The following is a 12,202-nucleotide window of genomic DNA, read 5'->3' as shown; positions in this document are numbered from 1 at the left end:
GGAGCGACCATGAACTACCTGTTCTGCAGCGCTCCTATTGGCTGCTGCTGCCTGTCAATCACAGATGTCTCGCCGCCACTGCGATTTGAAGCCGCGGACGCTGACTGTGTGGTAGTTTGAGTCAGTGTAACACGAGCGCGCCTTCGTGGCGGGTATGTGATGAAACCTTGCTGCCACTTTGCAGCTGCGCTTCAGTTCTGCTTCGTGGTTTGATGCCATATATGGAAGTGCAGCTGTTAGTAAATGTTTCTGCACTTGTTAGCTCGATGGTCCTCTTCATGAATCTTAATCATTAATTAATTATTAATTAATCACAAATTGGCCTGATCCCATCTCACCAGTCGGTCCTGACTGCTCAATGCTTTGAAATGTAAATGCTTCCCATCGAGAGCGGGGAGATCACATGACTCCATCCCATCTCTCAGCCCTTCAACCACATGCCGAATAAATCCAGGATGGAAGAGGCAGCCCTGTTTTTTTAGGAGGTAAAGTGAGGATTTGGTTCGGCTCCATAAAATATAAACTCATGTTCTCTCAGGTGTAGCTTCAGATGAAGAGTACAGCAGCTCCTCCTCTTGCTCTGCAGTTATGTAAGAGCATTACAGCATGAGCGGTGAGACAGCTGCAAGTAAAGTTGTGCTGGGAGGCCCGAGCGTCTCGACACTGTTTACTGAAACCATCACGTCTTGATATGAGATGCAGGCTGCGTGCTGGGAGGAAAAAATACGCTTTTCATCATTTATTCTGTTTCCTCTTCCTCCATTTGAAGTCCCGTCTTTCCTTCCTCGTGGCTCCTTTTTCCTCTTTATCTGTTGCTGTGTTTGTGTTGGGTTTTATTAAGTGTAGTAGTGACTTCAGCGTGATTCTTATCAGATTCTCAGTCACTCGTGAATCATTTTAAACACTCAGAGACAGATTTGTAATTAGCATCTGTGACATCTCACGGTGAGCAAAGTTTTTACATCAATACAAAGTTTATGACAGGAACGCGTCTCAAAGGTCGGAGCAGGGCAGCAAAAGGCTGGGAGAGGAAGCACAGCGACACATAAACATAATCGGCAACAGATTACAAATAAAAACAGCCTCTAAGCTTCTCCAGGAGCCTGCAGTCCACACCTGCTGACCAAAACTGCTTTTTATTTATTAAGTGATCACAGAATTGAGGTAACTGAACGCCGGCTCTGGCTCTAGGCTAGGGGGGGTTGTTCTGCTCTGATTGGCTCACCTGACCGACCACCTGTTATATCCAGAGGGTGCACACACACACACACACCTGTTATACCTGGAGGGAGGTGCTAAACTGGGACTTTAAACGGCCCAGCAGTCACGTTTGGTGTCCACCACAGCTTCCTGATCCGTGAAGGATAAAGTGCACGAACAAGACTTACATTAATATTTCAACTTAAAAGCTTTTTGAAGCTTTCAAAATAATGTCGAGTTTTATTCTTCAGCTGCTTTGCACTGAGCTTCTTTTCCCATTTATGTTTTATGGATTATTGAAGTTCTTACAGTTCAGATTCCTTTTGTTTAATTAAAATGTTCTAAAGACTGCAGCAGTGAACAGTTCCTGTGCTCAGTGTGAACCTCAGGCTGAGAATTAAGACCCAGCTTCTGTAAGACTCTCATGTCCTGTTACATGTGACGCTGCGCTGCAGTGCTGCTGACGCTATCGTGTGCGTGTAATGTGATCGATCACCTTCGAGGTGTTTCGTATTGGTCGCAGCTCATTGGCTGCTTCGCGTGTTGTGTCCTATCACATCCTGCCGTGTTTCTGTGAAGTATCAGCATGTAGTGACCGTTTCCTGTCCTGTCACACCAGGCAGGCAGATTTATATGGAAGTAAAATGATGACAAAAGCTTTGAGCACAAACTGAACCGTGACGCTAAAAGGCTGCTGGTCAGCACTCGACGCTGTTCATTTCAAAATAAAAGCCCCAAGTTTAAACTTCAAAATAAAACTCAGATAAAAGCAGTCGAGTCGTGCAATCAAACATGTGGACGCACAGAGATGTGAAGCAGGCGGTCGTGTAAGGAAAACTACAAAATGATCTCTCTGCTGATTACACTTGAAATGTTTTCTGTGTGTTTGTGTATCAGGATGTGTTCACACCAGAGTGCAAGTTCAAGGAGTCGGTCTTTGAAAACTACTACGTCATCTACTCGTCCACCATGTATCGGCAGCACGAGTCGGGCCGGGCTTGGTTCCTGGGCCTCAATAAGGAAGGAATCATCATGAAGGGAAACCGAGTGAAGAAAACCAAACCGTGCTCACACTTTGTCCCCAGACCCATCGAAGGTGAGACCAGCTGTGGACACAGATGTTGGTGGTGGCGATGCTTTCGTGTCTCACGGGTCAGACAGAAAGACAAAACACGAGGACGAAGTGTGAATTAGTAACGCCACCGTCGATTTTCTTTATCTGTAAAGAAGGTTTGTGGGTCTGCAGTATTGTTGAGGTCCTCGGGGAACCGTCCTGGAGTTCAAGGCACGCTTGTTTTCTGTTGTCCCAGAGTGAATATTTATCCTTACAGTTCATGACTGATTTTGCAGGTCTGTGATGACGTCAGTCCAACAGTTCCATTTCATTTAACCAACAAGTCATCATATTTCAAAACTTTTAATAAGCTAATGTTAAAACTATTTCACATTGTTCTTCTGTGTGCACATGCAGCTGATATCTTCAGCTTCCTCTGCTCCGCGTCAGTGAAAGACACACAAGTTGTGTTTAGAGGGAAGTGTAACCTCGCCTCCCGCTCTGAGCTAAACTCCACACTCTGTATTTTTACAACAAAATGTTTTTTAAGCGCAAACATGAGAGAAGAAGTAGAAAAGTCAGCTTTTTCTCCCAGTTTGGGATTTTTGTACTTTGAAATCGACGGTTCTCCACATGTCTGTAGTTTATCGTAGTAGAAGATGAGTTCAATAAGTGAAATGGGCTTTGAGGTTTTGCATTTAGAGGTGATTTTGTAAATGTAGGTGCTTAACACTGAAACACTGACATCTACATTCTGCTGGAAACGTCCTGATATTAAAACACAGAGGCAGGAAAACGTGTTTCTGAACGTCATATCTCAAAATCCTCAGCCTCACATTCTGACCTACTTCAGGTGAACCGTTGGCCGAGTAAAGCCTACGTAAACACTGACCCTCTTAACAGTAAAGCAGCTGAGACTCGTATTTCCTGGTGAACTTGAACCAGAATTACATAAATTGAAAGAATAGCGAAGCCTTTTAATGTGATATTTTTAGTCCTGTTTGACGATACAACCAGTAAAACGGCAGCTGACTGTGAGACTGGGAGGTTGTGCTGTCGGTTTGTAGGAGCCGTTGTAGCTCAGCTGCTGTGCTCTTAGATCCTGGGAGCAAACGAGAGAGTTTGAGGAAGGCGTGGAGAGCTCAGAGGTGAGCCAGGAGCCGAGGTCGTCCAGCCAGAACTCAGAGTGTGAGGACAAGGTGAAGCTCTAATATCACAGATGGAGGTTTAACTGGAAACACGAAGCTCCGTCTCTGCTTTCAGCTGCTCTGCCCCTCCCCTCTCATCCCTCATCTTCATTTAAAAATATCCATCAACTATACATCTGTCAACTATCACCTTCCTCTCGTCCTTCTGTCAATCTTCTCCTCTTCCTCTGTGTCCTTCAGCCTCCTCCTCTCCCCTTCTTCCTTCTCCCCCCTCGTTAACTCACTGATGTCTTCTTTTACCTCCTCATTTCTGATTCGTTCTTCTTTTCTGTTATTTAACGTCAGCACATAGACCTCGAAGTAGCTGCTAGTTTTAATAGCTTTGTTTTTATACTTTGCATAAAGGTTCAGGTGTGTCCTCGTCCACGCTGGCACAAACTGCACACCTGTTAGTTATGATTATGTCACTGAATGCAGCATCACAGGTTGAACTCTGACATCTGAATTTACGTCTGGATGTCTTTCAGTTTATTTTATGTGTAAATTCGAGAGTTGGTGGTGGCGTGATGCTTTAATGACTCACTGTCTTTCTCCCCCGTCCTCCCCCCGCCCTCCCCCCTGTAGTCTGCATGTATAAGGAGCCGTCGCTGCACGAGCTCGAGGAGAAGCTGCTGAAGTCCTCGAGGAGCCCGACGATGAACAGCGAGGAGCGGGCGAGGAGCCTGGAGAGGGAGCAGCGGGCAGCGGAGTCCTCCACAGAACGAGAGGCGTCGTAGCCTGCAGCGCCACCCGCAGGAGGAAGACGAGGCGAAGGTGGAGGAGGAGGAGGAGAACTCCCATTTTAACACTCCCTCTGTTCAGCAACAACAACAACTACAACCACACCGACGACGACGACAACAACCGCCATAACAACGACGGCGAAAACAAAGAAAAAAAGAAGCTTAAAAAAAGGGGAGGGGGGGCGGTGGGGTCTTCGTGCTCGTTATGAAATATTTTAAATCAAATGGGGGAGGGCGAGGGGGAGGGGCCTGTTTGGAAATGGAAAAAAAATCAAGACGTTGATGATGATGATTTACATTTTATGCAAAGAGCCCTGCTGAAATGGCGCCGAGAGGCTAGCCCACCTACTCTTCATCGCCACATTGTAATCATCATCATCATTTCTGTCACAACGACGACAAAATGTTTTTGCGAGTCGAGCGAGCGCTGAGAACTCCGAAGCTTTAAGCCATGTAGAAACTTCACTTCCTTTCATTTCTTAATGAATGCAAAGACTTTCGCACTTTTGACACGCCGCGCTTCTTCTTCTGCGTGATGTTCTGTCCGGTTGGAAGGAAGACCTTTTCTGTTTCGTCTTCTTCAGCTGCCACATCTTTACGTGCGTTACGTTGTGTTTTCGGGGTGGGAGCCTTTGTGGGTTTTTGTTGCAGACACTGGCGACTGAAGGAAAGAAGACGGCTCTGTGCCGATCGGACCGCTTCCTGTGACGGAGGTCAGTCGGGCGACCGGGTGACTGTACGCCTGAGAGGATCAGAACAGCGTGCCGGTTTGTGTGGTCGCTGCAGGTGGTGTCCACGTGAACTCCACATTCCTGCTTTTTAAAATCACTCAGCAGTTTGTAGATCGAGTTCCTGCTTTCGCTTCACGTTGACGAAAACCGACGAAACTTCTTTAAACGCATCCAAACGTGAAGGATCGAGTTCTAAAAGGTTTGTGCGAGGCTCAGAGAAAGGCTTTGACCTTTCAGCCCTGAGTGTTGTCTGCAGGCTTCGTCTCAGGCTGTGTTAACGGCTGTTACATCCGCAGAGGAGTTTATATTTGTCACTATGCATCTGAGGCATCAGATATGATACACCCCAGAAGAGCTGGGGTGGAGGTGGGTTGCCAAGAGGCTTGTAAAAGCACCTGCAGCTGTTTATAGGTCAAATACAAGCCCAGTTTACGGTTGGAACAGACTGTAGTATAGATGGTGTACTCCCAAATATTTTCCATGAACAAATAGTTGACGATGGGGGGATTTTGAATATCCTAAAACATAATCAATTAATCATTTCAGGGGAAACGTAGGGCAGAAACAACCCTGGGTGCTTCTTGGTATAAACTATACAGTCAGTGGGCTGTCAGATTATAGCGAGCACACCCACTGTAGTAGTAACCGATCTGTAGTAACCATGAACTGTGCAAACATGCCAGAAATGTGCAGCTTAGCATAGTGCTAATTCTTTTCCATTGCACAGAAAGTAATAAATGAAGGACGGCAGGAGCCCAAAATCAAGCAGCAACTTTCAGCGGTGAGCCAGTCCCCATAGACTGGTATGTTAAAATGAACAGCTTTACAGTAGAAATATACAGCCTGGTAAAAAACACTGTTAGAGATAATTTCCTCCGCCTAAGAAGTCTGAGCTCCAGTTTTGGCGACTGAAATTCTGGAATTTTATTTGTATTTTACAGCGAGTGACGTCCTGGTAGCTACAGCTATCCTTTATAACCAGTCTGCTCTCCAAAACACGGCTGGTGTGAGTTACTGTTAGAGGCCTGCAGCCTGTGAGACACAACCCGGGGCAGGAAAGGTCAAAGAGCCGTGAGCACAGGTGGAGGTGTAACTCTGACTGTGGGGAGTTTGAGGTTGGTCTGAAAGCTGCTGGTTTTAAAAAGAGATCAGCAGGACTGTGAAGTCCACCAATAATGTCATAAAAAACTGATCGCAGCTCAGTCTCTCTGTGCTGCGTTCAGGCTCTGATCACATGACAAGATTTTGGGTTTTGCGGCGTTACAAGAAATATTGCATGATGTACTTTCTGTGCGACGCCCCCGCAGACATGGGGAGGTTTAAATGATTTATTGAGACACTAACAGCCGAGTTGTGTAACTCTGATCCGGTCTGAACAGGACTGAAGCTGAACGACGAGCCGACCGCGACCTGCCCTGTGCAGGCGTGTTGGAGCTCTGCGTGATCAGGATTTAACGGGTTAAAACGCCACAGCATGCGCTCACTTTGTCTGTTATTAACACGACTGTGTGTTTGGTTTTGATGAGGACGGGCACACTGAGCTCTGATTGGTCCATTTGTTTATGTTGAATTGGCACAATGTGTGCAGCGGTTCAAGAAAAGAAAATTTGAATTTTAAATTTAACTTCAAGGAAAAGATGAAGTGGTCGGTTATTGATTAGTGAATCAAAAGATTCCAGAACAGGTTTTTATGTCGTGGATGTGAATGTGTTTGGATAAAACGCCCGACGCTCCCACTTTCACTCCCTCCACCGTGATGCATTCAGGTGTCGGCCGATGGGGGGCTTTGGAGCGTTTCTGACACTGCCCCGCTTTGTTTAGACAAAGAGCACTGCCCTGAAAACTGTTTCACTCCAACCTCGTCTGAACTTCACACAGCTGAAAGGAAAAGATTTCCTGTCATCTTTCAAAATAAAAGTCAAGAGTTTAAGGAAGAGCAGACGTGCAGCTCCCTGGGTGGATGCTCAGGATTGAAAGCTCCCTTTATTGCGTCCACCCCGAGTACGTTTCTTCCTTGCACTGCTCTGTGACGGCGAGATCTTTTCCTTTCCAGAGAGTAAAGTTTAGACGTTCAGCCTGAGTCGCTGCACTGCCCTCTCCAACCTCTAAGAATTTCCTTCTTCTCTCACTCAGACCCTTTACTTCTCTCCGATGTTACCAGCCGAGTTTCCCAAAAAGAAAACCGGGAAAAAAATGAAACAAGTCTCCATCAAACGCGTCCTTCCTCCTGCACACGTTCTATCACTGCCTTCACCGTTCTCAGCGGGAGAAAATCACCAGGACTGCAGCATGTATGGAAAGTCGTTAGTGCCATTCGTGCTGCGATCCTGTCTCTGCAGCTCATACTGTGGTTCCACAAGTTCAGCCTCTGTCGTCACGCTGGCTCAGAACAATCCTGAGAAACTTCTGTCATCATAAAATCATTTGTAAAGATATTTTTGAGTCATAAAGATCAGAGATGGAAAACCTCTGCTCAGGCTGAAATGTCCCTCCACTGTACTGTCCCTGGTTCCACATCTAGATTGGACCAAGTCCCCAAAACAGTCCCGGCTGTTCTTCTGATCCTGATTCCGTTGCTGATTAACAGGAAGCTCTCAGAACCTGAATAAGCAGCTGCTCATTTTAGAACTAGGCTGGGCCAGTTTGTACCATAAGGAGCAGCAAGTCAGTGTAGCCGTATTTAAGTAAGTTACTAAAAACACCTTATGTGCCAAGTAAGAGAGTAACGTCTGTTGGCGAAAAGAGCGTAGGGATAAAAACAGAGCAAAGGTTTAAAGAACGGTCACATTTTAAAACAGTTAAAACAACAACTGCTGATGACGTTCTGCACGTTTGTTACATAAAAGTCCCTTAACCCAGGGGTGTCCAGCTGTAGTCCTCCAGAGCTGCTGTCCGCAGCTTTTAGATGCATCCCTACTCCAACACAGCTGAATCAAAAGGTTCGATTCCCTCTTCAGCAGACATCAAGTTTGGCAAAGGCCTAATAACGAACCATTCATTTGATTCAGGTGTGTCAGAACAAGGATGCGTCTAAAAGCTGCAGGTAGCTCTGGAGGACTGGAGTTGGACACCAAACGAGGAGCTCGGCCTGCAGATGAACGAGAGTTTGAACTTTGATGTGTTTGTTTTTGGGAAACTCGTCACCTCCCGTCGGCCGACACCAAGCTGCAGAGATGACACTTAAAAACACTCTGATCGGTGGAAGTGGAGGGTAAAAGGAGGCGGGGTCAAGCGGGGCGTGGTTGGTGAGGTTGTAAATGGATAAATGGACTGAAGGGTGGAAATGAATGGACCAGTCACAGTCTGCTGCGCTGCCTCTGAGAATGTCTTCCAGTTTGGGGTTCTGGGTCGGACCGCGAGGACTGGAACACGAGCGGCTCGGCACGAACGCTCTCCTCTTAATGTTTCTGTAAGCGTCAACACAACCAAACCACTCGACAGAAATGTTGTACCGGGTGTCTTTTCTACCACATCCTCTGCTTCAGGCTCAGCAGGAGACCCAGAACCAGTTTCAATCTAACTGCCTTCAAGTTACGAGATAAGTTCGCCTCAAAAATCATGTGAGAGCCCTTTTGTACGGAGGAAGCAAAGTGCCAGTCACATAACCAAAACATATGTCATAAATCTCAGTTTATTATCTAAATAAATCTAAAATCTAGATAGAAATTAAATGTTGATGTAGTGGCCATCTTACTTTCTTCTTATAGTTCTCTCTTTGTCTTATATTTAAAATAACCACACTACGGACGGACGTGCGACTGTTTTACGCGTCGGTTTGTTAGCAAAAAACCGTCCACTTGATTATTTTTCACATAAATCTTTCACAATAAAGCTCAAGATCCTGTTGAGACTTTTCAAAATAAACTAAAATGATGAAAATATACATTATTTCAGAATATGCATCAAAAAAATGATCTCAAATGCAAACATGAAGTAACTACAAATGGCGCTCACATTTGAGCTCGTATAGCACGCTAGCACACGACAGCAATGAAACAAAAGCAGAAAAAAAAGGAAATAAATTCAACATAGAGGGAAAAAAAATCAGCAACAACTTAGTAATAAATGTAATAACTTTCATAGATAAAATAATTTCTACTGTTGTTAACCATATAATTTAACTTTTATATGTTAAAGTAAATAAAAATGTTGTTTTGATTTATTTACATGTGACGCCAGATGACATTTGTCACCTTTCACAAACTCACACGAACGCCTGCGAAGAAAAGATTTTAGTTGCGTATCAAATATTTGAGAATGTCTTAAAGTGTAAGAAAAACCAGATGTGTGCGTTCGTTCGCTGCTTTAAACGTCCACAGTGTTTCTTTCGTCTCCGTGCTGCCTGTTGTCATTTTACTGAGACATTCTCAAATACTTTAACTCGAGTCTTCTCAAGTTAGCAAAAAATAAGTGCAGGGTTTCAAATCCTTTATTTCACAAGCACAAAATCAGAGCGAGAACATTGAACCATCGTTGATAAGGCTCGCATCGATGGTAATCTGCGTCACCTGAAGGCAGCATGAGTTTGTAAACCGGTTCATGAGAAGCAGAAAGTGTAGAAAAGACAAAAGTCTGTGTTTTAAAGCGTTCAGGGTTCGACTCTGAGCTCTCTAGAAATTAAACGATGGCAGTTTTAAAGTTTCCTGCTTATAAAAACTGAGACGCTCAGTTTTTTTACTCAAAAACAGTGAGATGTTGAACCTGTAGGGGGCACTGTCGTATCACAAAATGATGATGTCATTACGAAGCAACGCAGGCCCAGGAGGAGGGTGAACGTCACCGAGTTGCAACGTGTTTGTCGAACCTAAAATCTCTTGCTCTTTCTTTGTGTTTGCTGATGTTTGCACCTTTTCAGACGCACCTCCATATAAAAACGCATCATATATTAGAAGAAAATCATCGCAAATACGCAGCAGGATGAAAAAAGAGTACTGAAAAATAAAAAAACATATAAGAGCATCAGTGTCTGTCTGTGTTTTTTACTCCTGACGATGAACTTGTTTGTCTGTGTACATGTTAATCTGCTCTGCTCATTCTCAGCTGCTTTGCATGAGTCACAAAATAATCCTTCTTTATCTTATCCTGGCCCTTTGGACAGCCCATCCTTCAGGGCAACTTTCTTCTGATTGGTTGCTCCTCACATAAAGGAGGTTTCAAGGGCGTAAGGGCGGGGCTTCTGTGCAGACATGACCATTTAAGGATATCCACTGCACACAGACCCTGGAAACACAATAAGCAACAAAGTCGGCCTCTGTGTTTTAATCTGAAATGAATCCTCATGCTCTGGCCACTGTTTCAGTTCAATTCACTTTTATTTTTAACTAACAACATTTCACAACAACAGCTGCCTAAAGACGTTTCAGCAGCGCCTGCTTAAAACAGGATTTCTGTACGTTCAGCTGTTCAGTCCATAAGCACGTTAGTTCGTTAGTCTGTCCCAAAATATTTGAGATTAGTGAGTTTGTGATTTTAATGTGTAAAGAAAATGAAAGAATCGTTTAAAACAATATTGAGAAAAGGTCAGAGTAGCACAGATATCGCTCATTTTTATTTGAAGTTGTAACTTCAGCAGACTTGCTTCATGGTGATAAAGGGCCTCGTTTATCTGTCATCAAATCTCCTGTAAGTCCGAGGATTTGTATTCGAATGACTTCGGTCCTGCTGCATAAACACAAAACGCACAGATTCAGACTTTAGGCCACAAATAAAGCTCGTGTATGTCACGTTGGGATCTCTGAAGCAGCCGCGGCAGGAAACACTCAGGTGTTTTTGTGGTTTCCCACTAAAAAGCTCTCAGTTATTCCCGAGATGGTCTAAAAGCTCATCCAGGCACTCAGCGGCTGGTTTCCACTTTACGGGCGACGACCTCGCAGGCGGCTTCATCCAACTTTAACAAGGAGAGACACAAAAACACGACCATCAGCCGACATCACAGCAACAAGGAGGAAACACCGTCAGCCTGACCTCTGGGATCCAACAGCATCTCGTGGTTAAGCAGGTGGCAGGTTTTATTTTGAAAGAAATGACTTTTATTGTGAAGCATCTAATTACAAACCAATTCACACGGTTTGAAGCGACTCCGAGAGTTTCATTTCTAAATCTGGTCACACAGTTAGCTGTGAGAGTTTTACTACGAAGCAGCTTTAGCATTTTATTTTGTCTCTGAGCTCTTATTTTGAAACAGTTTACTGTAAAAATGCTCAGAGGCTTTTACTGTGAAGTTACTAGGGGACTTTTATTGTGAAGCAAGTAAAGGAATTTTGTTGAGTTTTAATTGCCACTTTAAGTCTTTTAATTTGAAGGAGCTTTGTGACCTTTATTGTGAAACTGTTGGTGGGCTTTTATTGTGAAGTCATAGGAGGACTTGTTTGCTTTTAATTTCAAGCACCTTTGTGCTTTTATTTTGTGTGTACTGAGAGACTTTTATTGTGAAGGAGCAGTAGTGCCCTGACCCAGCTTCAAGACTTCTATTTTGTGTGAAGCTTTCATTGTGAAGCAAACCATAGACTTTTAAGCTTTTACTTTGAAACATCGTTGTGACTTATTGTAATCGATTTGGTGATTTTCTTGCAAAGCTTAGGATTCTTACTGTGGAGGCTTTTACTGCTCAAATGTGTTTCAAGACTTTAATTGTGAAGTGTTTGTGTGACTTCCTGCTTTTAATGTAATCTTTTGGATTTTAATGTAAAACAGCTGTAGGGCTTTTATTATAAAGAAGATGGGGAGGGCTTTAACTTTGAAGATGTTGGAGAACTAATGCAAGGGCTTTTATTTTAACAAGTGAACTTGAAAAGGTAAACTCAAAATTAAACTGATGGACTTTTACTGTAAAGCCGTTTTAGTGCTTTTACTTTGAAGGAACTTCGTGAGTTTTTTTTTTCTTTGTAAACGGTAGGCTTTTATTGTGGAGCCACGATGGTTCTTCGCGGGGAAGTAGGTAAAGGGGTTTTACTTTGAAGCAGCCTGGGGATCTCTACTGTCTCATCTACAGATGAGAGGCTTTTATTGTGAAGCAGCAGCTTGGAGACTTTTAATGTAAAACATCTATGTCGGGGGTCCCCAGTCCCAGTCCACGAGGGCCGGTGTCCCTGCAGGGTTTAGATGTGTCCTTGATCCATCACAGCTGAATTAAATGGCGAAATTAGCTCCTCAACATGTCCTGAAGTTCTCCAGAGGCCTGATGATGAACTAATCATGTGATTCAGGTGTGTTGACCAGGGTGAGATCTAAAACCTGCAGGACACCGGCCCTCGAGGCCTGGGATTGGGGACCCCTGATCTATGTGAC

At 44.3% G+C, this 12,202-nt stretch overlaps 1 protein-coding gene across 3 annotated transcripts in view; it reads left to right on the top strand.

Annotated features, from left to right (window-relative positions):
• LOC309687566 (fibroblast growth factor 12-like) overlaps positions 1–11,769 on the top strand; it is a 54,454-nt gene extending 42,685 nt beyond the window's left edge. For 2 of the 3 annotated variants that reach the window (XM_082502625.1, XM_082502624.1), the window contains exons 4-5: positions 2,098–2,296; positions 4,027–11,768. In XM_082502625.1, the coding sequence (XP_082358751.1) occupies positions 2,098–2,296; positions 4,027–4,178 (351 nt within the window). In that variant the 3' untranslated portion in view covers positions 4,179–11,768. Of the gene's footprint in view, positions 1–2,097; positions 2,297–4,026 lie in introns of all 3 variants that reach the window. The other variant, XM_082502623.1, reaches the window with a different exon arrangement.
• The last annotated feature ends 433 nt before the right edge of the window (positions 11,770–12,202 follow it).

This window comes from Aulonocara stuartgranti (genome assembly GCF_965226115.1).
Source record: "Aulonocara stuartgranti genome assembly, chromosome: 14".
NCBI classification, from domain to species: Eukaryota; Metazoa; Chordata; class Actinopteri; order Cichliformes; family Cichlidae; genus Aulonocara; species Aulonocara stuartgranti.
Note: the sequence above shows the minus strand (reverse complement) of the source record. Positions and strands in the feature narration are given on the sequence as shown.